At 45.7% G+C, this 25,467-nt stretch overlaps 1 protein-coding gene across 1 annotated transcript in view; it reads left to right on the top strand.

Moving 5' to 3' along the window:
• Window positions 1–25,467, top strand: part of TRAPPC9 (trafficking protein particle complex subunit 9) — a 2,424,721-nt gene that overhangs the window by 1,328,772 nt on the left and 1,070,482 nt on the right. Inside the window, exon 19 of the mRNA XM_078686702.1 lies at window positions 16,956–17,066. Coding sequence (XP_078542828.1) covers window positions 16,956–17,066 — 111 coding nt within the window. The remainder of the gene's footprint in view (window positions 1–16,955; window positions 17,067–25,467) is intronic.

A 25,467-nucleotide genomic window follows, 5' to 3' on the forward strand; every position in this document is an offset into this window, starting at 1 on the left:
GTATCTCCACTGTAGATACAATTTTCTGGTTAAGACAGGATAAATGTCATTTAAAACATCCTCAAAGTAATAGGAGTCTTTAATAAGTAAAAATGTAGCAGATAAGGTGCCAATTTGTGCGTTCTGTGTCAAGGCGGATAGTTTGCTTTCATAATACAACTTTGCCAAAAACTTGCGTGGGACCCCAATGCAGGCTGTCTCTGGGTCAGACCACAGTTGGGGCAGTCCTAACCTCCCAAATTCCTCTCTCAAGTACTTGCACCATGGGAGTTTCCCCACATTAGGGAGTCTTAAGATTTGCAGAAGCTCCAGCCTGTAATTCATGAGCTCTGGGGTGGTCAAAAGCCTCCGCCAAAACGTTAGTGGTTTCAGATCCAGTTCCTCATCTATAGGTCTGAGGCCCAAGTCGAGCCTCAGCGGTAAGAGGGGCGTGCTAGGGGGCAAAGCCAAAAGCTGCCATAAGAATTTATTTTCAGTGGCAACAATCTCAGGTCTACACTGGTAACCCCAGAGTTCACCGCCATACGTTACTGCCCCCCTTGCCTGTAATTTATATATTTCTAGGGGTGGGCCAATCGGTTTGACGGAAGATTTGTTTGGTAACTTGAGGATGGCCCCCACTCGTTGGGCCAATTTAAGTTGAGATTTAATTTGATGAGGGGCCCAAGTCATGGTTTCAGTTAGGGTCACCCCCAAGTACTCAAAGGTCTGGACCCTTTCCAACCTGGCTGTACCTATCCTCGGGGTTGGGCGTGTGGTTGCTGGAGGATTAAAAATCATAAATTTAGTTTTGAAGGTATTAACCTCTAGGCCCTGTTCGAGACAAAATGCCTCAAAACCATCCAGCATGCGTTCAATACCCATAGGGGATTTAGACAATAGCAAAGTATCGTCTGCGAACATAATCGCAGGCACCCGGCAACCAGCGAGCTTAGGGGCATCGCTGTTTGGTACCGCATTCAGGTGAGCGATTACCCCGTTGACATAGAGGCAAAACAGGGTTGGTGCCAGCACACAGCCCTGTCTCACCCCCCTGTCAACGGGGAACCTGGGCGACAACGCAACGTTTTTTCCACACCTGACCTGTGCAAAATTCTCCTTATGGAGCCGCATTATTATGTTCAAGAGTTGAAGAGGGATGCCCAGCTCTAGTAGCACAGACCATAATTTCCCCCATGGGACAAGATCGAAGGACGCACGAAGGTCCACAAAGACAGTGTAAAGTGTACCACCCTCAGTCCTGACAGTTTTCCAGAATAATGGGGTCAGATTAAAAATGTGGTCCTTAGTGGATATATTTTTCCTGAACCCTGCCTGGTAGGGGCTCAAGATTGAGCACTCCTCCATCCAGTCCAAGAGGCGGTCTAAAATCAGCCTTGCGAAGATCTTTTGCGGCACGTCGATGAGGCTGATAGGCCTGTAGTTGGCTGGGAGAAGAGGGGAGGCCTTCTTGAAGATAGGGACAATCTCTGCTCCCAGCCAAGTACTGGGGACCACCATTCCCCTCTGGACTGCGTTGAATATAGCCGTTAAGTAGGGGGCCCAGACCATGGGTTCATGCTTGAATAGGTCGCCTGGGAGTTTGTCTAGCCCCGGCATTTTGCCCGCTGCGAGCTTAGATATTACTGCACAGACCTCTCCCTCAGTAAAAGCATCCCCATCAGTTTGGGCAACAAGATTAGACAGCAAGCCCCCTTGATCCCCATTACTTTCGGCATTGGCCCCTCCATACAGGGTGCGGAAGTGATCCTCCCACACATCTGCGGCAATGTTTGGTTCAGCTGCCGGCAGTGGGTCGTCCGACCCCGTATTCACAATTAACCAGAATTTCCGAGCGCCTCTTGTTTTAAGGGCAGACGTTAAGATGGCCCTGTTGTCATTATCCCATTCGATCTTGGCATAGTGGATAAGCCTCTTATATTCCAATCTCCTAGTTTTTATTAATGCCTTGTTGTTATTTTGCTTCACGGCCCGTAGCAGATCTGCCTTCGCCTTTCTACAGGCGGAATTGTACCAAGTGGCTCTAATACCCCTGGTTGTCCGATTTGGCGCCAGGGGATTAAGAACCTCTGCTAAGGTGCTAGTTAACTCCTGGTGGAGGTCCCCTAGTTTTTGATGTATATCCGGGGTACAATTCTGCGTAATTAAAGCACCAACAGCTTCCAATACAGCGACAATCCGAGCGTAAAGCTCAGCCACTTGCTCAGGATGTGTTACCAATTTGTCCCATCTAACTCTACGCCTATTGCTAGATAGAACCGCCCGTGAATCGAGAGCATCATTGGGCATGCAGTTATCTTTAGGAATGCCTGGAGAGGAAAACTCCAAGATCAGCGCGTTATGATCGCTCTCGTCTCTGGGAATGACCCTGAAATCGATGACCTTGGCCCAGGCACGACTTTCAACAAAAACGTGACTCTTGGCCAGGCTTGTTGAAAGTACATATTGGGGTGATATCAGATTTTGCGCGTCCATTACAGGCCCTGATTGAGTGATTAAGTGTTACAGCCGAGATTTGGACGGCTAGAGGGGTCCATGGCCTAGGTGGGGGTCCCTCTATTGGGGGTATATTCCAGTGCTCGTCCTCATCCAGGTTTGCGCCATCCATCAAGCCCGGGAGTGGCTCGAAGTGACAATTCAGGTCACCCCCTACCACAAGCGAAGTACCATGAGGAATGGTGTTCAAGAACAAAGAAATCTCCTCAATGGTTCTAGACTCGCTTGTAATATTCACAGGCCTGGAATACACATTAACTAATGCGAGCCTTGAGGCGTTCGCCCACTCTAAGACTACGCATTGTACATCCTCTGACAAAGTGTTCATAGTCCTGACTTTACAACCCAGATGGGAGCCCACCCAAAAAGGCCCCCGATGGCCGACCCTCCCCCCCCCACCTAGCCGGGACTGAAAATGAGGCAAAACCACTCCGTAGTTGGTCCTCCCTAGCCCAAGTTTCCTGGAAGAGGCACACGTCATTGTTATTTATAAAAGAGCCCCACTCTGGACAGGCCATTTTATTGCACAGACCTGCCAAATTCCAGGACAATATTGACAGTGAGTCGGAGTTAATTCTAAATCCCCGATTTGGGGAGCAAGATCCTATTTTAGTTGTGTTGGCTAGTAGGATATGTAAGATGTTTGGGCCTGTTGTCGAGAAGTCACAATTGCTGGGTCCAGTAGGTGCGCATGCCAGTAGTCTTAGATGGTTACTCTCCCCATGATCAACTCCTTGGGACCTTTCTTCAATCCTATGTTTGACATACACCCTCTGGTAAATTAAGTTAAGGGTAGAATCATCAGTTGTCCAAGGTCGACCTGCTACTCCATAATTATGCTGTAGTCAGTCGACCTGGTCCAGGCAGCTGTACCGATTGTAATTGGAGTACTGGGTGGACATATAGGTGTTATGGGCCTTATCCCTAGTCCCCCTGCTCTGCCCTCTAGGTACCACCCTGGTCCAGCCCTCCACTGGCCCCACTTCAGGACAGAAAATGTCAGATGGATAGAAGAAGGACAGTGGGAGAGACTGAATGATTGTATCGGGGTCGCCGACCGGCCAATTACAGATGTGAGAAACGGTTCTGGGGTCCCTGAAGTTGACCAGGACACAGTCCCCACTAATATTCTTGGTAGTATTGCCCACCCAGGTAACCCTTCTAACCATCAGAATTTAAGTGAAAATATGTCGTGGGAGAGGTCTGTTTTTATTCAGCCAGCTTGCAACTTTATTTTTAAGTAATGCGAACGATTCAACAGCTATAGTGTCAAGCTCGGGAACTCCCGTTAAGACCACTGCAAGGGGAGCTGCTTCCGGTGGTAGATCTATTACCATTTTCTTACTCAATGTATTACCCTCTGAGATTTTTCGCTCTCCGTGCGAGATAGGCTTTTTAGCCAACCTCGGAGGGCTAGCAGGAGGTGCAGAATGGGTATTCCTAATTGGGAAACTCTGAACTGTAGGGAGTGTGGTTGCTGTGGGATGAGTGTTAGTTATAGGTACAACTCCCTCCCCTGCGTGATTTTAGCTGTTTGTAAACAATCAGCCATAGCCCCAGCAACTTTTTCTAGGTTTGTTAGCCTTAGCTCAATTTGGGCAAGTCTAGCATCTAAAGGGCCTAGAAGGGACTTCAGAAGGATGCCTATGTTAGGAATCATTGAGTCTGCCCCAGCCAGAGTTGCCCCACCAGTATTAGAATTGTTAGGCATCACTGTGGGAGAACTCAGGGCAGAGGATATGGTAAATCCGCAAGTTACAGAGGGAGCCACCTTGCCTTGTGCCTGGACCATAGGATCAGAGTGGCTAGAATGTTTAGCTTGCTTCGCCGTTCCCCCCCCCCCGCTTGTCTGAGCACTGCGTTTTCTTTTTGGGACAGCCCCTCCCGGTTCCCTCGTAGCTGACGGGTATTAAGCTCAGGTAGGCTATCGGCTAGCGAGTTGTCACAGATATTAGGCACTAGAATAGACTCTGGGATAGCCGGTAGGGAATCTCTGCCCCTTGGCTACCCCTGGGCTACGGCAAGACAGTGGTTATCAAACAGTCATCCTGGCTTAGAGAGTCAGCAGCAGGGGAAACCATGCGCCTTTCAGGAGTTCTAGCATTTGCTATATGCCCCAGCGAGGAGCTCTTAACATTGTCAATTTCCTGGGAAAGTCGCCGTTCTAAAATAGTTATTTCATGGGATAAGATCGAGTTTGCTCTGACCAAAAAATTGTCCAAAGTACCTGCCACATACGTGCCTGAAGACGTTACTTTACTCCTGGTCTCTCGGCTCGTCATTGTCCGACTTGGCATGTAACTAAATGACCAATGTTGGTGAAGGCCCTGGATCGCACCACAATGATCGCAATAATTGCCAAGAGGGGTGGCCCGGTCCGGTCTTCCGGCGCACGCCCGTGCACGTTCTGCGCAGCGGATGGCGTGCCTGTAGATATAGGGCGTGGCGGAGGGGCGGAAAGAGCACACAGCGTCACACCACATGGGCTGCTGGTCCTCGCAGTCCCGCAAGTATTGGAACAAAGCCCCAGAGCACACCAACAAAGTCCTCGTCTCGAGCGGCAAACATGTGTTTTTAATATATAGTTGCTTAAATATATACAAAATTCAGCAAGAAACAAATAAAGTGGGACACAAGCCTGTATCCAACTTAGTTGGAAGGACATACAACATGAAACAAAAAGGCTCAGGCAGACTAAATTGTTTGTATGAAACACATTTTGGTAGGATAAACAAATGATAGTTGAGACACCATTACACATAATAAGTATTAAATAAAGAGGTGTATATGGCGTACAACAAGTCAACGGCGTTTCAATCCTTACAAAAGATATAGGATCATCATCAGGACATTAACAATGGTACGCCTGTATACATTTTGCCTAGATCTAGGTCAGAGTGACTTGGAGGAGGTTTGTTTCAGGTGAAGACCGAGTAGAAGTCCAGGCCAAGTACAAGGAGAGTAAAGGATGCAGACGGCTGTGGTCTGTACAGTTGGATGCTGGGTCAGAGTCGACCTAATAAAGACTGTAACAGCTTAAAGGAGGCGTTTGAAATGTTCCACAGAGCGTTCTCGAAATCAGAGTGGCCTATTGCAGTGGGCTGCTGTATATCAGGGACGGCAAGCCAGTAACCTGTGAGTCGCGTCCGCGGTCTCTAGTGACATGGAGTCGAGGCCAATCTGTGAACAACCTCTGTTACAGCATCTCTTTCCTGTCGGGATCGGGGATATGAAGGGGAATGCCATATATGCATAGTAATGCAGTAAGCCATAGTTCAGTGGATGGAATTACCTACTTTGAAACCTTGCGTAACAGCACAGGCATAAGATGAGGTAATGCTTAGTAGCTGGAATTGTCTGCTTTGTAAAACTGGGTGAACACAGTCATAGTGTGAGACAAACTTCAATGAATATAACTGTCTTTGTTTGTATTGCTACTATTCACATCTTGAACTACACTGCACCCCTCCGCTATACTGCACGGTAAAGCAGCCAGTGGTACTCCTCTCTGTATGCATTTCAGTGCTGTATCTTCAGAGGTTTATGGTAAGGTGAAGTTATATAGGTGGCATTGTCTGCTTTATAGTACTGTGTAAACAGTATTTCAGGGAGACGACCTTCTAAGGGTGGAACTGTCTGCTTTGTCACACTACATTATCTGAGACTTTCAGTAAGATGAGGCTCAAGAAGTGAAATTGTCTTTTTCAGAGTGTTTTTTAAACACAGATTTACACATGACAAGCTCTTGGGAGTGAATCTGACTGCTTTATTGTATTGTACAAGCACAGGTTTCTAGAAGACAATATCCAAGGGGTAAAACTGTCTGCTTCACAGTGCTGTATAAGCACAGGTTTACACAAGACAATGTACATGGAGTAAAACTCTGTTTTTACAGTGCTGTATAAGCACAGGTTTACACAAGACGAGGTCGAAGGGGTGAAACTGCCTTCTTTGCAGTGCTGTGTTAGTGCAGGTTTACACAAGGCAACATCGAAATCGTGAAACTGTCTGCTTTACACTGTTGTATAAGCACAGGTTTACACAAGACAAGGTGGATGCGTTGAAACGGTCTGCTTTACAGTGCTGTATAAGCACAGGTTTACACAAGACGTGGTCGAAGGGGTGAAACTGCCTGCTTTACACAGCTGTATAAGGGTAGGTTTACACAAGACGAGGCTAAAGAGGTGAAAATGTCTGCTTTACACTGCTGTATATGCAAAAGAAACTATTGATGGATGGAATGCTGAACAATGCAAACATTCACCTCCAGTCATAAGGATCTGGGTTTAATCCATCATTCTTTTGCTCACCACACCACCCCAGTTTGGACCCAGCTATATGCAAATTAGGCTTGACCCTGTTGTTTGTGGGAACAGTCCAGCCTGGACTGCCAAGCCAGGTCCTCCCTGGACCGAAAACAAGCATCCTGGGACCGGGTTCAGGGCATCACCTTCATCAGCCAGACTAGCTTGAATCCAGTGGTGTAGTGAGCATGGGACCCAGGGCATACCCTTCCCACTTAGGACAACCTATGCAAAAGGAACAATTAATGGATGGAATACTGGACAATGCAAACATTCACCCTCCAGTCACAAGGATCTGGGTTTAATCCATCATTCTATTGCTCACCACACCACCCCAGTTTGGACCCAGCCATATGCAAATCAGTCTTGACCCTGTTCCTTGTGGGAACAATCCAGCCCGAACTGCCAAGCCAGGTCCTCCCTGAACCGAAAACAAGCATCCTGGGACCGGTTTCAGGCCATCACCCTTCATCAGCCAGGCTAGCTTGAATCCAGTGGTGTAGTGAGCAAGGGACCCACGTCTGGGCATACCCTTCCCACTTAGGGCAACATATGCAAAATAAACAGTTGATGGACGGAATGCTGGACAATGCAGACATTCACCCCCAGTCACAAAGATCTGGGTTTAATCCATCATTCTTTTGCTCACCACACCACCCCAGTGTTGTTGCACACCCTATGATGAAGCATGACACTATCTAGATTGTGAGGGTAGTTTTTATACCATGGAGGGATTCTCATGTTGAAGTGAGGCTGTTATGATTTTCCTCTTCCTTTTCTTTAGTGTGAGTTAAAATATGGGGTTTACACAAGACCATATCCAATAAATCAAACTGCCTGATTTACAATTTTCTACAATTAAAGGTCCATGGATGAAAACGTTCTAGTCACAGTGCTGTATAAGCATAGGTTTACACAGGGCAAGGTCCAGAGGGTGAAACCGCTTTCAAGCGCTGCATAAGCTTGGATACACACAAGACAAGCCCAAGGGGTGTAACTCTGTTTACAGTGCTGTATAAGTTTACAGAGCACAAGGGCCCTAGAGGTGAACTTTTCTGGTTTCCAGTAATTTGTCAGCGCAGCCTATACTGCATATTTGAAGTGTAACTGTCTGTTTCCGGTGCTGTAGAAGAACAGGATTTGCCATAAGCAAGGTTCAAGTGGTGAAATGATGCACTTTACTGACCCGAGACCTCACATTAAGGCAAGGTTCGAGGATCGTCTGCTTTACAGGGCTGTCTTAAATGCAGGCTCCAACCTCTGTAAAGGAGATAGTGCACTCACAACGTACACGTTCCTGCCCTTCTCCCTGGAACCTCCCAAGGAGAGAGACAACCTCAATTATGATGGTTTACCAAGACCTTTATTCACACAGTATCAGTCAGGAATAAAAACTCATAGTTAAGTAAGTGTTAGTTATGCAAATACCGAACAGCAGGTCATTAACAGCTCAAAGATTGTAAGCTAAACAACAATTGGAATCACTTGACATTACAGCGCAAATCCCCAGAAGGCATTGTGCCAGAAGGTCACCTTTCCTTAGGCATCACCCACGCCCTCCACCAAGGGCGTCAGAGAGATGAAGAGAGATTATTGGCAAGCATACATTAGTGACAGCTTCCCCTCCATCTCCAGAAGGTTGGGCAGTACCCATAAAACCATACCAGCACAGACTCCCGGGCACTGCATAGCGCTCTGCCCCCGCCAGGGTACCTGTCACCAGGCCAATCCCCCAAAATGTTCAACTCCAGGCATCAGCGGTTATGGTAGAAGGGTCCAGGGCCACGAGCAGGGCAGCCCCCCTTCCCGCCGCCCCAGTGCTCTCATTGCCCGTAGCCTATAATGTTTATTAAATATTGATTTTGTTCCACGAGTTTTGTTTCATTTTAATGAGATTTCTTGGAAAGCTGGTCTGTTGTTTGGGCTTGCTTGTCCGTGATTTCAAAACGGAAAGGGAGGTTTTGATCTTTCAGTGGTTAAATCATTGAGTGTCCTCCGCTTTTTGAAGTAGTTGTTTGTGTCAAGAACCCGCAAAGAAACCGAAGCTAGATACGGAGCGGACGCCGCTGTGACGAGGAGCAGGGAGGCCGAATACAATTGTAAAAAACACAGTGGTTTTAGAGGAGCAAGAAGGACAATTAAAATCCAAAGCTTCCTGCAGTCGACGATAATTGAGTGAAAATCGCGACATCAGTCTGAACCACTAACAATTAGGACTCTTTACGTCCTGCAATCTAACGGTGGCTTCCTCGCACAGTGTGGAAGAAAAGATCCTGAATCAGATCAGGAGATATTTGAAATCGGTACTATGCATGACTACCGGCATCAGCTCTGATAAGACTGGGGCACAAAAACAGCACCAAAAATTTAGGTGGAACTAATCAAAAAGATTAGCTTTAAAGAATCAGTCCTGAAGAAGGTGTGAGATAAGAAAAACCGAAACGCTGCGTCGACTAAAAACTGTGATTCTTTTGTATTGACTTTTTTCAATTGTGTATTTTAAACGTCTTTTACTGTGTATTAAATGTGTTTTTAAACCATGAATCATGTATAAAATTGTGTTGACCACATAGATATGTATTTTTAAAGATGTGACATGTCCCAAAAATTTTTGCGAAATTTGTTTTGAAAAATATTTTTGTATTAAGGAATAATAAATTCATATATCTGATATCAGACGAAGTTGTTGTTGTAATTGTAACTTGTAATTGCACACACATGTAACCCAGAAATAATACATATAGTCTGTCAACGTATCATATATTGAAGATTGGATATTGTGTAAAACCATAGAGTCTGGTCCCAAACCTTGAGTACTTGGAGATATACAGGTTAACCATATTGAGGTGCAGGCCATTTTGGTCCTGCAAGAGTAAGGGACACCCCATATATTTTCGCAATTTCCCCCTGGTCCCACATAACCAGTAAGAGGGGGCCTCCCATCACTTTTTTTACTGTTTGTGTTAACCATCATTCCTTGACGTGTGCCGTCAGCGGTTTTTAGCTTTTGATATTACCATAAATATTTTTCACAGGCGTTAAATAGTGTGCAAGTAACTGCTATGGTAAGGAAACTGCAGAACAGTTCCTTTGCAGAGACATGCAAGCAAGTGTATGTCTGTGAATTGCAATATAGAAATAAAGTCAGAAGCCCGCTCGGTCGGAGTTGAGGCAGAGGAGCGCAGAGTATAGATTTTAGGAGCATTCTAATCTTATCTATTCAATGCAGTGCAAACTGAGCGCCAAGAAGCAGCAGAGCACTATCCAAAAAACATTTTTAGTACAGCAAGTCAAAGTGGCACATGATATGGTGCTCACGGATCATAATACAGAAACCTGGAGTGTTTGGGGAAGGTGGTATGGATAGCATGCAACTGGACAATATGTGCAAGCATACTCAACAGTTGTTTTTTTTAGATATTTACCGCATGGTATACATATTTGCCGATAGAGATATCTAGCCACAGATTCCTCACCTTTTGAATATTTCCCAGGAGTCAGACTGCATCCGAAATCTTTTCAGTAGTGCCTTGGCGCACCATCAGGTGGCGATGTGGCCTCGGCACTGCTGCCGTTCTGACCTGGAAATGACGTGTGGATCCTATATAGGTGACACCCCTGCACACGGATGGCAGTTCCTTTGTTTCTGTGCAACCAAATGCAAATCTGGATCTCCCTTCATGTCACCCTGTGCAAAGGATGTCAGTCCCAAACACAACAGCTTTAAAGCCCTGTAGAGAGTGCTGCAAACAAATGTCTGTGACAGATTCCCACCAGGTATGCCTGTGGTGTCTGAGGTCAGATCATAACTCCAAGGCCTACAGCGCCTGCGAGTCGATCAACCTGAAGGCCATGAAGGACTGTGAGGTGAAGCTTTACATCACTAAGCATAAAAAGACTCCTTGCTGGGACCTGTTTGAAGTCGCAGTTTCCATCAAAAGTTCACTCCCCATTATGTTTCTGTTCCCAGAGTTGATAAAGCTGTTCTTTGCTGCGGTCCAAATCACTAGGTAAGTAAAACAAAGAAGCACGAGAAATCAAAGTGGGATCACACCCAACAGCCCTCGATCTCGCTCAAGAAGTCAGGCAACTTTGCAGCTGAACCCTCAGCTCGTGCCTCTGCAACCCAAGTTTCCGTAGCCAACAGCCACGCTACATCAGAGCAAATAGTTCTGCACAGCTATGCTCTGGCTCTTTGGATCCCTACTGACTCCCTCTGGCACACCCTTGTTCCCCAAGGAGCCGAGAACCCCCTCCATCTGTAGTTCTGCTGGTAGGTTCACCCTCAAAGCCAGTAGGACCCTCTGAGCCAGTCTTGCCTCTGGGTCCATTCCCAACCTACGTCCGGCACCACAAACTACGCTGACCTCGGGCACTTTGACGCAGATGCCGACTCCATCAACTCTGGAGGAGGAGGTCCTGATAGTTATCTCTGATGCTAAATCAACACCAGTCCAAACTTGGCCTAAGTTACACCTAATACAGCCCGAAGCGCCAGTTCCCCCGCTTGAATTACCACCTCCACAAGAGAGAACTCACACTCTGCATTCCCTTTTCAGTACAGACTCAGGCCGTGAGTATGATCCGGGTGATGAGTTAGCTCAATCCTAACAGGATGGCAGTTGGTATGACGACTTACAGGAGGCCATTAGTCTTGATACTTCCTGGAAACAGGCCTTCTCTCAACTCCTGGACCGGCCACAGAGGAATCTGCTTCCTACTCCATGGTAATGCATAGGTCGACCAAAGTACTTGACCCCCAGCTCCCCAATTTGGACTCCAAAACCAATGTGTAGGAAGCTGGCTTTCTATATAGTGTACTAAAAAGAAGTACACTGTGCAGAGAGTCCAGTGGGTCCCCAATCGGTTTACAGAGGCTACAGTAGATAATACTAATCCTCTCTTTTGTAGTAGTGTGGGCTAGCAATTAGGCTTATCAGAGGGTGGTGGTAAACAAAGGCAATAAAAGAGATACACACTCCAAGAATAAATCCAAGACCACATTAGAAAAATGATACTTCTTTTTATAAATGTTTTAAAACCAAAAACCTTGTTCAAAGGTAAAGTATTTTTTACGTTATCACATTTTATAAGATTCTGCCAATCTGAGTAATTACAGACCAAACTCCCTTTTGCTTTATCCTCTTTAAATTTTAGAACACAATGTGAGCATGTAATTAGCTCAATATCTGGAAACTAATAACTGTCTGGAAGAGGAGCAATTTGGATTCTGGCCCAGCCATGGGACTGAATTGACGCTGATCACAGTGATGGATGAGTTACGACTGCGGGTCGATGACGGACAATCAGCAGTTCTGATTTTATTGGATGTCACTGCCGCATTCAATACTGTCTGTCGTACCGCACTTTTGGCCCAGCTGGCGTTGGTTGGGGTGGGCAAAACTGTCTTAGACTGGTTCCGCTCATATTTATGTCAGATGTCAGGCTGTTGGCCTACCACCATTTCGTTCTGAGTTTGGAGCAATCAAATAGGGTGTGCCACAGGGCTCATCTATCAACCCAATCCTGTTTAATATTTATATGGCCTCCTTGATCACACTTATTAAATCGCAGCAGGTGAAGTTGGTCAATTATGCAGATGACACCTATCTTATTCTTTTGCTGGCAAGTAACCAGTGGCGTTTTGCCTTTCAGGAATGTATGAACGACATTATCCAGTGGCTTAACTTTAATTCCCTGAAGTTCAACAGGGATAAGACTGAGCTTCTATGCTGTTCAGCTAATAAAGCTCCGGTCGTATTCCCCGCCAATTTTTGGCCCGTGCCAGCCGACATGACGATTGTCTCACTGATTCGGTCCAGAATCTGGGAGTTATCTTTGATAATAAACTTAGCATGGAGAGACATGTGAATAAAACCAGGGGTATCTGATTCTTGCTCTCTGAGAGCCCTTCAGAGGATATAACCAGTGTTTCCCCCTCCTGCTAGAGCCTTGGTAGTTCGTAGTGTCATCCTCAGTCGCTTAGATTATAGTAATGCTCATTTGTTGGGTTCTCCTGAATATCTACTACACCATCTGTCGAGGGTGTAGATTACTGCGGCCAAACCTGCCTCGAATAGTTCTAGAAGAGCTTCCGCCTCCTTAGCACTGAAGGATCTCCACTGGCCGACGCGAAAACAAAGAATTCTGTTTGAATCGCTTTGCATTGTTTTCAAACCTCTTCAGGGACTGAGATTAGTTCTCCTAGAAAAGAGACTGAGACGATTCATCCCCGGATCTCTCCACTCTTCTTCAGCCAACCTGTTGTGAGTGACCAAGTTTAGGAAATCCAGTCAAGGTGTCCAGACTTTGGAATCAGCTTCCAGCTTCACTGAGGTCTTTAACTGATTTGTTGCCGTTTAGGAAGGCCCTTAAGACCTGGCTTTTTTCCTAAGTAAATTTGAACTTTGGTCTCAATATTGATTATCTGACCTTCTATCCTTCCTGTTCTGCAGCTTTTTCAAACTTCTTGCTCCAATATCGCTCCATTTTAGTGGCTAGCGCCAGGATACCAGTTGATGACAGAGTACTTAATAAATTTTGTAAATAATAATGAATAATAATAAGTAATACTTTGATGGTTGTGCGCCTTTACGCACTGTGCAATCCTATGGGAGGAAATGTCATAAATGCAAGAAAGTTAAGTACAGTCGATTTCAGGGGTTCATCTTCCGGGTTTAGAGTTGTAGGGGGCCAAGGTCCAAAGTGCTACCAGCAGTTCTTCTGGAACTGCGCGGGTTTCACCGGGAGGAGGGTGCTGGTGAGGTTGGTAGCTGGGCTTGCTACAAAGGGGGGCCACCTAAAAACAGGCTGCACATGGGGACGTGGGAACAAGTCCGAGAGCTGCCAAACGGGGGCTTGAGTTGCAAGGGGTCTTGGAGCAGGGAAGCACAGCTGGTTCGTCGATGCCCAGGCTGGGCAGCTTGGATGCAGAGTGGTTAATGGTTAGGTCAGCTGAACTGGGTGCGCAAAGGTGCTCCTCGTGGTTCGAGTCAAACAGTTAGCAGGGTAAAAATCAGGACAGGTGGGCCACTTATGAAGTGGGTCTCAGTGATGCTGACGTTCCTTGGCGGCTACTCAGTTCTGGTGCAGTGAGAATCCGGACTTGACTCTCACTGTTGTAGTTTGGTGCAGGGCCCCTGGGGGTTGGTGCTGCACTAGTCCTGTTGGTCTTTAGACTCGGTGGGGAGAAAGATCTGACCTTCCAGAGCACGAGTACCTTCTCTTTTCCTGGACATCGTTGGCATCAGTCTGGCTGGGGAGCTTCAAGGCAGTAACGGACTCTGCTTGTCGGTACCTGCGGACTGCAGGGGAGTAGCTCCTCTACTACAAGGGCGGCAGTAGGAGATTTTCGAAGTGCTGGGAGGCTACCCAAGGCTTTGGTAACCCTCCAGCTTGCAGGACAAGTCACTTTGTTACTAATTATCAAGAGAGTTTGCTAGCAGGCAGGGTTTTGCACCAAAAGTTCACAACTCTTCTGCAGTTATACAGTTCTCGCTGTGCAGTGGATCCTAATCCTTCTTCTCTTGATCCATCGAATCCGAGTACTTGGATTCAGGGGAGCCACCTAAATACTCAATTTGGGGGGGGGATTACAGGGAGTGACAGGTAGCAGCCAATGGGCTACCTACCGTTAGAGTGCCTACACCCTCTTGTGGGAAGTGGGCATAATCCTGACCCAAAAATGTTAATCTCACCCAAATCAAGATGGGGGAATCTAAAAAGTGTCCCTTACTTAACCTTACTATTAATACAGTATTTCCCTGTACCATCACCTCAGCATGCGGTATGAGTGTGCTTCAGGCTCTTTGTGTCAATCCACCATACATTACCTTCTACTCAGACAAACTAGTTCTGCGGAAGCAACCATTATTTGTTACCAAATACTGTTACACCATTCCATGTTGGTCAGACTATCACCCTGCTCGTGTTCTGTGCTCCACCTGACCACTCTAAGGAGGATGAGGAGAGGCTCCATCACTTGGATCCCAAAAGAGTTCACAGCCTTAACATTGACTGTACCAAGGCACGCCGGGTGGACGATCAGCCCTTTGTGGGATTCTCAGGAGCAAAAAACAGGCAAGGCGTTGCAGAAGAAAATCATTTCCTGCTGGTTTGTGCTCTGCATTAAGATCTGCTAAGCACTGGCTAAAAAGCAGCCTTCAGAAGGACTGCTTGCTTATTCTACCAGGGTCAAAGGAGCTACCACTGCGTTGGCGCGCATGCTGGTTTTCTGTCTCAGACATATACCAGGCACCTACGTGGATGTCCCTCCATACGTTCACAATGCACTATTGTCTGGACTATTAAGTTCGTTGAGTGGGGCATTTTGCCTGCTTGGTCCTGCAGGACTTTCTGGTTTGAGTCCATTCACTGTCCTGCATCCAAACAGACTTTGGTATCTGTTCAAAAGGTGAGGAATGTGCGGCTGGAAATCTATATCAGGAAAGCAAGTTACTTACCGTCAGTAATGCTCTTTCTAGTACAGACTCTACCTAGCCACAGACTCCTCACTGACCTTCTCATCCTTCCCATTCTGTGATTGGACTCTATCCATTAATATTATCCCAAATCTAGGAATCTTCACACTGGTCACAAGTAATTTGCGCTTAGGACTCTGTGTCTGGGGGCGCAGAGCGCCTTGATAGCAAATTACATTAGCGGAAGGGGTGGCACCAATATAGGCTCTGCATGTCATTTCTGGCACAGAATGTGTGAGTACAGAGCAGCACGGTGCTGCCTGATGGCGCAGCAAGGTACTGCTAAAACATTTCCAGATCCAGGTTGTCGTTTGAGGAATATTCAAAAGGGGAGGAACCTGTGGCTAGATGGTGTCACTACCAGAAAGAGCATTAGCGAAGGCAAGAAACGTATTGTACATTTTCAGTAAAGGTGAAACTAAGAGATTTGCTCTGAATCACTCAACGGTCTAGTCAAAAGCCGAAGCTGGGATCAGAATCCATGTCTCTTGAGGTTCAAGGTCACAAACTTCATCACTAGACCACAGCTATCTATCTGCCTCTATGGAAGACACTATGTTTAGGATCATGCATAGACACTAAAGACTATTCTGGATGTACATAGTGAGTGTGGGGCCCAAGGTGGAAAGGTGCATGCAATTAAGATCATGCAGGTATATGTAGGATTCGTAAGAACATGTAACTTCGCTTTCGTTCTGAGCCTCAGGATGGGTGGGGACAGTCTGAGATTTAAAGCTGGCACCATATGTTCCTATCCTCAGGACACCTCTGAAAATTAGGTGCTAGTCTGTGGCTCTAGCAAGTTTGGCTGTGACTAGAGATGGACAGTTTGGGAGCTCTAAAGTCTGCTTGCAGTAATATAGATACCTTCTAGATGTTACATTGGTCCTTAAGTGGGATGCATGCTGGAAGATGGGTGAGGGAATGTGGGAAGGATGCTCATGGTAAGGGGGTCACATGGTCCTGTTTCATTTGGCCTTCGGAGAGGCAAGTCCCTGCAGGGATGGTTGCCTCTCCGATGGAAGCCTGGCGATCAAAGAATAAAAGCTAAAACAACAGAGACCTAGTAAGAGTACTGTGGATCCAAATGCAAGCAGGACAGTAATTTGGGAGCAGTAGGTCCCTTGCACTGCTAGATCACGGTGCCATGTAATCTGCTGCTCAAACTATAGCGTTGCCCCTATGTGACCACATACTACCCTGACTTTGAAAACTTATTTTCAAGACTTTTAAAATGAACCCTTTGACATGGTATTATTATTCAATGTTAAAATTAATATAATCAGAAAAAACAATGTTACCTTAGGATGAATAGTGGTGTTTTGTCATAGATCATGTGATTTTTTTTTATCCTGTACTTAACACCCATTTCGCATGGACATTTGGGTTGCTCTTGTGTTTTTTGAAGTAGTGTTTTTTTATCCTAGGCATAATCGCAAGTACAAAATCTTGAGTGGCACTTATTTTCCAATTCCAGTGTATACCGGTGTCCTCAACCTGGCCTTTCACTCGAGCACAAGCTCTTTGTGATTTCTCCACGGATTGAGGATGGGAACCGCGCGCCACTCTCAAGAAAATGCTTCAGACTGTAGTTGTTAAACTAATAGGGCATTAGCGGCTTCACACGTTTGTAAGAGCTGTCGTTAACTGGGATTCTTTCTCCTTCTCCGCTCAGCACCAGGCAGTGCCACCTACTCCTGGACGTCTTCAACTCGACGGAACACGAGCTGACCATCAGCGCCAAAAATAACGAGGATCTCGTTCTCCACGCCGGAGAGTGCCAGCGGTGAGTGCCTCCAGCAGAAGGCTCCAGATCTGTTGCACTTTTTGTGTTTTTAGGATGGTGATATTAATGGATGTCAATTCATCAAAAGTACTGGGGTAGCAGAAATTACATCAGGCACCTTTTGGCATTCATTGACCTCTCATGGTTGACCACCTGTCCCTCCTTCAGCCCCTGAACATTTGCCAATTTGCTGATATTTGGCGTAAGGGCAATGAGTGGAACTACAGAAAGTTAACATGGCTCCAAGACCTTTTACTTCCTACTCATCACACTACCTTAAGGACTCCTGTAACCAGGAGTACCAAGGGGGTGCCAGAGATAGTGGCTACTACCCCTAATTGACACCTTTGGTGATACTGGTTGTAAGACTGATGAATAACCGTCGATACCAAAGAAGATATATTCCCACGCATTGCAGATATAAATACTTGTTGCATTTTATTGACCGGTACGCAATACACTCTTTGATCTGGAAAGCTATTTCATTCAGCAGAATCTTCCTTGTTGTTCTCCTGTACTTGTTTTGTAGGTAAGCAAGATAGTAACAGTATATAGAATAACAATGTGTACTATTTCATGTAGAGGTACCCCACGTTAACTAGACTTTATATGTGAATCTGCTGGATTGGGCAGTGGTATGTCATAGCCTATCCAAGAGAAGCTAGGCCCAGTAGAATTTAAGGTGGATACAAAGATATCTCAACATTAAGAGATGAGACATGGACTCTCCTCCAGATGCCCTTCAGCTCACCTTGTTCTGCTGAGCTATTGCCCAACCCAGGTGCCAAATTGAAATATACAAAGTGGGTGGTGGTAGAGTAGAGGAACTTTTCCTACCTTATGGCTGCTTTTAAAGATCCTCATACCCCTAATCTACCAATTGTAGGAAACACTGGCTATTTAGAAAAGGAATTGAAACCATAGAATGTAATGAGCCCTTCCCTGAAGCTGGAACAAGCCGCCCTTGTTATAGGTGAGTGCTTCTCTGCATTTTTCATGAGTAAAGCAATGTGGTTTGATTACTCCTGTTTCTCTTGCTATAAGATAACACGTGTCTGCATATCCTCAGTCACAAAACTAGAGAAGTGAGATTTTTTCCCTATCTGCAGAGTATTCAATTTTAACCCTTTCAAAGGTTGGAAGGTTTCCTGGTTCATCTTTACCCATGTAAGGTTTTTTTTTTCCACACTGTGAGATATTTTGTCACTGATCATTAAGATCATGATCACTATAATTAAACTTAGCCAGCCTGGAAAATACACTCAATTCTTTTTTTTTTTTGAGGATTAACTTTTGTAAAGATTCCTGTGTAGAATGGCAATAGTTTGCACATTTCTGACTCTGCAAGTTTGCTTATTATTTTTTTGTAAGCTTAACCAGCTTGTAAGCTATTTACACAGATACTGAGGTTACAAAATTTTAAAAAAAAGTTGCACACCGCTAAGCAAAATTCATATCCCTCTAAACTAAAGCTATCTAAAGATGTCCACCACCACATTACAAACCACATAAATACTCACCACATCTCCCGGCATTCCATTCTACCGTATTTAACCTTGATACCCACATAAAGGCAGCAGCTAGGAGTGCCAGCCATCTACTCCGCATTCTATGAACTATGACACTCTTTTCACAAATCAAGATTTTCCAAGCTACGGTCATGTCAAGAGTTGAGCATAGTAATGCTCTATACATAGGCTTCTATAGCTCTCGATTTGCTCCACTAAAATCAGTCCTGTACTCTGCAGCTCGTCTCATCTCTGGTAAAAGGAAAGTTGGAACGTCTTCTCACTCTTAATACCACTAAAATGGCTTCCATTAGAAGCATGAAGCACTTGCATGACTCCGTGCATCACATGCAAAGTTCTGCAAATCGGTAACTTGGGGCCATATGTACGAACGCATTTTCCCATAGACACAGAATGAGTAAAACTCTTTGATACATCTGGCCGTCAGGCCCTTAGCAAGCAAACTGAAAATGGTTGGAGGCAGCAAGGATGTGCGAGATAAACCAGGGGTTTCTCTCGTTCTTCCGAAGTGCAGGACATATTACAAAGAAAAATTGGCCCTTCTTCAGCAATGCTCCTAAAATCTGAAATCCTCTAATAACCCCGCTACACTTGGGCCCGCCAATTGCAGAATTCAAAACCACCTTAAAGAAATTCTTACTGGGCCCCTGTTGAATAACAGTTTTGTATTCTAATTACCCTCTGGTTTATCTGTCCCAATGTATAGGTGACTTTCACAAATGTTTCTTTTTTCGCTGCAGAATATCATGCTTTTCCGATTTCTTGTAAAGCGCACGGACGCCCATTCACAGGGCTTTGATGGCGCTATATAAAAACCACAAAAGAGGAGAGAGAGGAGTTGGCCTAACGGCTAGGACGGTCAACCTCGAATCTGGGGAACTGGGTTCGAGTCTCGGCAATGACGCTGAACATCCTGTAATTCTGGGCAAATCACTTAATCTCCCCGTGCCTAACAAAAATGAATGTGTCCTCACAGGGCCGGTTGTAGGATGTGCGGGGCCCTGGGCTAAAAGGAAATGTCCGAGGCCCCTCTAATTTACTTAAGTGGCCCCGTGCAAAGAAACCATTCACAGACACAGCGTGACGCCCATTGTCCAGCATTTTTGCGCCCCCAAGGTTTTAACTTTCAGCCCTCTAGCAATTCTCACACCTTCAGCCCGATAGGTGTGAGAATTGCTTGTGGTCTAAAAGTTAAAACTGTGGGGGCGCTAAAATGCTGGACAAAGGGCCTCCCGCAGTGTCTTTAAATGAGTCTCCTTGCAATTGGGACAAGAGGAAGAGTCTCCCTCCCCTAGGCCTCCAGACACCATCCCTGAGAGGCCCTGGGAGGGGGTCCCCTCCGATAGACCATAATTGCAAGGCCACACCTTTCTTTAAAATGGATCGCCAGGGAAACAACAGGACACGCATCGTTTCGGGGCCCCATGCTGGTGGGCTGAGTGCGAGGCCCTGGGCAGCTGCCCACGCTGCCCATGCCTAGTGCCAGCCTTGTGTCCTCATGTAACGCAACTGGTGCTCGTGTAAAGCGCTCTGATACCCGATTCTGGTCAAGCTTGCGCTATATAAAACTCCGGAAAAAATAATAATATTAATAAATAAACATTTTTTGTTACTAAAATACAAAATGAGTGCAAGCTTTGTAAGGGTAGCATGAGAAATCTCAGCAATGTCCTCTGTCTTACTGGAGTATGGGAAATTATGCAGTTTATCTCATAAAGCTGAGTGAAGTCCTCGCAAAAGCCAGATGAATTCAAATCTAAACAATCTGAAAGCCAGGCGTCTCCGCTCTCTTCTCTAGGCCAGGCAGCTATAGATATCAGAAGCCTATAGTGTCATGTCAATCAGTGTCGCTCATTCCTTACTCGCGGGCCTTAGGGGGAGCCTGTGACTTTTCTGTTCCCTCTAAATTCCCAGCAGCACTTTATGTAATGCTCCTAGAGGGAAACCTACATAAAGTATGCATTTCTGTGAATATCTAAATTCCATAGCTTGTGCACGACCTACTGCTTATCAAGTGCTGGAAAATGCTTGTAGAGCTGTGTTTTTTTTATTTTTGCTGACAACCGCTGTCCATAAAGTAGCCGAACTTTTCTTGGAGACAGGTTTGTATGAGGAATCTAAGAGACGCGTTTACTCGTTTAACATATGAAGCTGAGGCCAGTACCTATGTTATGATATGCTGTGTTATGTTAAATTATGCTTTGCTATGTTGTGCCATGCTATATTATGTTATGCTATGTATTGTATTGTAATTGCATTTATATAGCGCTTACTACCCCTGACGAGGCATTAAAACGCTTTTTTGGCGAGTAGCACGCTACTCCGAGACCCATAGAGGATTAGTGTTGAATTAGTATAGTGAAATATGAAAGTCATTTAAGTGGTGCATAAGTTAGTCAGTTATTTGCATTCGGAAGGATAGCAGAAGGATAGAAGAGGAAAAAAGTTTTGTATTTATATATCGCTTGTTACCCCTGATGGGGTGTTGAAGCGCTTTTTTTGGCGAGTAGTACACTACTCCGATGTGAATTTGTAGAGCGTAGCTAACCACTCTTGAAGGTATCCAGGCGCTGTACATTTAGATTGCAGCAAAGTTGAGCTTTTCCCTTCGCATGCAAGTAGTGTGTATTATTGGTATGCATATGGGCACAGTTCGTGACTGTCAGTTCCATTTTTTTCATCTCTTTCTCTTTGCTCCTCTCCCCTCCCCCGCCCCCTAGTATCCCCAACATCCTTCATCTCAGGCGGTCTCTCTTTTCTACACCCCTCTGATGTCTTGCGTTCAATATAATCCTGCTCAGAACATTTCTGTTTGAACACTGTCTCCTGCTCTGCATACACTCCCTTCCCGAAGTCGGCTTCCATACATCAAGTGTTAAAGAGAGGACGTGGCGTTTAGGCCAGAGCTGCCGACTTTGGAACTGTGGAACAAGGTTCGAGTCTCGGCAGGGCCGCTCAACATCCTGTGATTCTGGGCAAATCACTTAATTTCCCATTGCCTTAAAAAAAATGTGTCCGAGTGTAATATAACTGGTACTCATCATGGAAAGCGCTCCATTACCTTCGGGTCGAGTTTGCTGAAAATAAAACTGAAAAAAAGTGATTCATGCTTTTTGCGTTTTTGGGGAAATAAATCATAAGCACAACAGATACACTTGAACTGCTTGTTCTGAAAATCTTTAAAAATGGTATTCATCTTTATCAACATACGTGTTTGAAATAACAAATACCCAAAGGAGGAAAAATACGTCCTGACTTTTTCATTCAACCATTTGAGTGGATTTTGCCTTCCAGGTGCGCGCTGCTTTGTGAATGAAAAACAACTGACTTTCATAAAGGAACGACTTCCTTTATGTACCATTTTATGTTAATTTGCCCAAAATCTATGCATTTGAATTCCTAGTTTACCTCCTCCAGCACACATCAGGAAATTAAAAGCACAGAACAAAATGGATATGAGGCAGGCACTTTAAAGAGCTTCTAACTCAACATCCTACCCATTGCTTGTGGTTTCCAGCTTCATCCTTAGTTTTTTAGTTTACTGGTTTGCCAGAGACAATCATTAATGCAAGTTCTAGGGAGAAGGATGCAAAAAAGATTCTCCAGGCATACATAGATAGAAATGAGGTTGTGGTTTCAATAGTTTTTATTTTCTTGTAGTTGTATGCGCCCACAGGTGGGACTCTATTTTGACACTGTGGGTGTGGGTGGTGTATTAACCCCTCCCATTCTGATGACGGAGCAGTTCCGTCACGGCCCGCTCGGCGCGGATTCCACGCCAGCGCTGGATGTTCTGTTGAGCGGGCGGGGCCGTGACGGAACCGCTCCGTCATCAGCACAGCGCACCCGAGGCTCGTGACGGAGCAGTTCCGTCACGAGCATGGGAGCGCCGCGCGGCCCCCCCACCCCCTAGCGCTGCGGCGGAATTGCCGCCGCAGTGAAGGGGTTAAATCACTTGTTTTTAAGATCCGTTATCTTCCATCTTCTCCACAGCCGTCCAGTGTGCTGGCGGGATCAGGTGTATTATGGTGGAGGAGTGTCGCCACACTGCTTTCTCGCAGTGCGAGAAGCAGTAACCTAAACTGGTATTTTAAATACCATTTTATGTTTCTCGCGCTGCGAGAAAGCAGAAGGCAGGGTATGCCTGGTTGGGGGCGGGCGGAACGGTATGTCTGGTTGGAGGTGGGCGGGTTGGTTGAGGTATGGCTTGCCCACTGTTGTGGGGGCTGACTGTTTGGTCGGCCCTCTGGGACTGACCTGAGCAGTCATGCGCACTCTACATTTTCTCTATGTAGGCTGCATGCAGCCTACCTGGAGAAAATGGCCTCCCTACAGGTGCCCGGCTGGGCACCGACCGCACCAATCACAACGCTGCCATTGCAGTGTTGTGATTGGCTAAGGGGAGGGAAGGGAAGCTGCCTGTGCCTGCTTCCTGTTCAGCAGGCTAGTAGCAGAAAAACGCGGACCCGGCCAAGAGCTGAGTCGGCGCGGGACTCGGTAAGTACGTTTTTACATTTTTTTTTAAAGTAATGGGTGGAATATTTAAATGAATCTTCCCCACTGGTAATTACTTTTGCAGCATTCCCTTCCATCTTTTTTCCCCTCTATGCCACTTTTGGCAGAGGCCAGCCATATGCAATTCAGACATGATCCTTCTCCAATTGGAAATTCCGGCCCGAAGTGCCAGACCAGACCCTCTCCAGATGGGACAGAAGCAACCCCAAAGTGGGATCAGCCTGTTTGGGGTCACTTGAAGCGGAGTGCCACTCGATTCCAAGTGGAGCGTGTGAACATGGGTCCCACGTCTGGAGATGCCTGCAGGACATCTGTTATAAAAATGAAAAGGCAAACTTTGGATAAATTTCAGCCATTGGTAAATAATCGGGGTGTCATACCAGTCTATCATTGTGTGCCCACTATTGCAGTCTAGATAGAGACCTGCTATATGCCACCCAAACTCAGTCCTTCTCTTATGGGAACAATCACACTCAAATTGCCAGGCCAGGTCCCCTCCAGATGGGAGCACAAGCAACCCCAGACGGGCCTTGACCTATTTAGGTGTTGTTTGTGAGATGTAGGTTATGTCCACTGGCAGAGGAAGTAGTGGGGATGTAGTGACAGGGAATGTAGTGGCATACAACTTTAGAAGAGCAGTCAGACAAAGGGGGAGAGAGTATTCCAATTCCTGTTCTGGATTGTCACTTGGTGCTCATGACAAGCTCTGTCCATTGCAGGTTAAAATATGTTTGTATGCTACTGCCAGGATCTAAATGTGATTACCAATGATCATTGCAGCTCTGGTGACATAACTCAGTGGGTCAATACACCTTCTGCAGATATCTGTGGGCAACTTTCAGATCACACGTTCTATGCTGATTGAGAGGGTCAATGTATACAACAACAGAGGTTTTCACACAAACTGTAGGCAACATATTGCTTAATTTGAGCCTGTGGTTTCCGGTGCTGAGCACCAATACTTAACCCCTTCCACGCCGATGACGAGCTGGGCTCGTCATGGCGTAGCCTCCTCGCACGCTGATGACGAGCCCAGCTCGTCACGTAAAGTGCGCTTTAAAAAATCTCAGCGTACGAGCGGAATTCCGCCCGCACGCATGCAGTTAATCATCAACACCGGCACTATTCATGAGCACCAGGTGAGGACACATTGCTTTAGGTGGAGATTAAGTGATTTGCCCAGAATCACAGGATGATGAGCCGGTGCTGAGACTCGAACCTGGTTCTCCAGCTACGAAGTCAGCAGCTCTGGCCATTAGGCCACACCCTCTCCCAACATTCATGGTTAGTAGTTGGCTCTGTTTTAGGCGGCGCTAACAGGAGAAATAGACTGGTACTAGCTGCCTCCTGGCTGGAGCCCCAACACTTATGTGTTTTACAAATTAACCACTGATGCAACAGGTATCCCAGTTCAGCCCCAGGAGTTTATTGGCCGTGCATGTTCTTTATTAGACGTACTTAAAAAAAGATCTAAAAAGGAAGCAAATGCACCTTTATCATGCAGCACTGTTGAACCCAGGGCCACTCAAAGTCTGCGGACCTGTAGCACTACCTTACCAGCATCAGGACCCTTTGTAATTCTTGCGCGTGATGCAACTGTACTGAACCTACCACAGATCAGACCGGCCTTTTCGCGCACGCAAACCAAATAAAATGGCAATAACGCTCTGCTGCCCTCGTGGAGAAGTTCTATCTCTAGAGTTCCCACCAATAATACAAAATAAAAAGATTTAAAATAGTCTTGGCATCTCTACTTATATACTAAGGAAGGAAAGTTAAAGAAAGTAAAGCACTAGTGACCAGATGCTTAGTGGCAGGAATGGATGAACGACAATATTTTTTAGTCTTTCTTGAATGTATTTTTAAACCTTATGAATTGTATAATAATGTTTATGGTTTTAATTGACTAATAAGCTATTGTATTCATTCACTCATAGTCTGTAGACTGACGAGCCTCAGAGCTATTAAGAATATTTCCATATAGTTGATCTGCCTTGTGCTTGTCTATTGTTTCAATGTCTTCAAATCCTGGGTTGGTCCCTTCGCTGCCGTCACGCCCTCTGTTCTGGACCGTATCGGAATTTTTAGCTCTTGTTTTACTGCTATCTTTTCACTGACAACTCATAGACGCCAGTGGAATAAAACAAGAACCATAAAAACGTAAGGTTACAGTAAAATCTGGATGCTTTTTTGACATTTGAGCTACTTCTGTTTGTTTGACAGTGTGACTCGTTTTGACATTTATAAGACTAAGTTGAAATTAATTATTATCATTGTGAGGCTATAAAGCCATCCTGCATTATAGCAGGTTTGCGCCGTGTCAGTTTAATTGAAAGTCTGTTTTTTCGCTGGTAAAT

The sequence above is a fragment of the Lissotriton helveticus genome, chromosome 4_1 (assembly GCF_964261635.1).
Source record: "Lissotriton helveticus chromosome 4_1, aLisHel1.1, whole genome shotgun sequence".
Taxonomy (NCBI): Eukaryota; Metazoa; Chordata; class Amphibia; order Caudata; family Salamandridae; genus Lissotriton; species Lissotriton helveticus.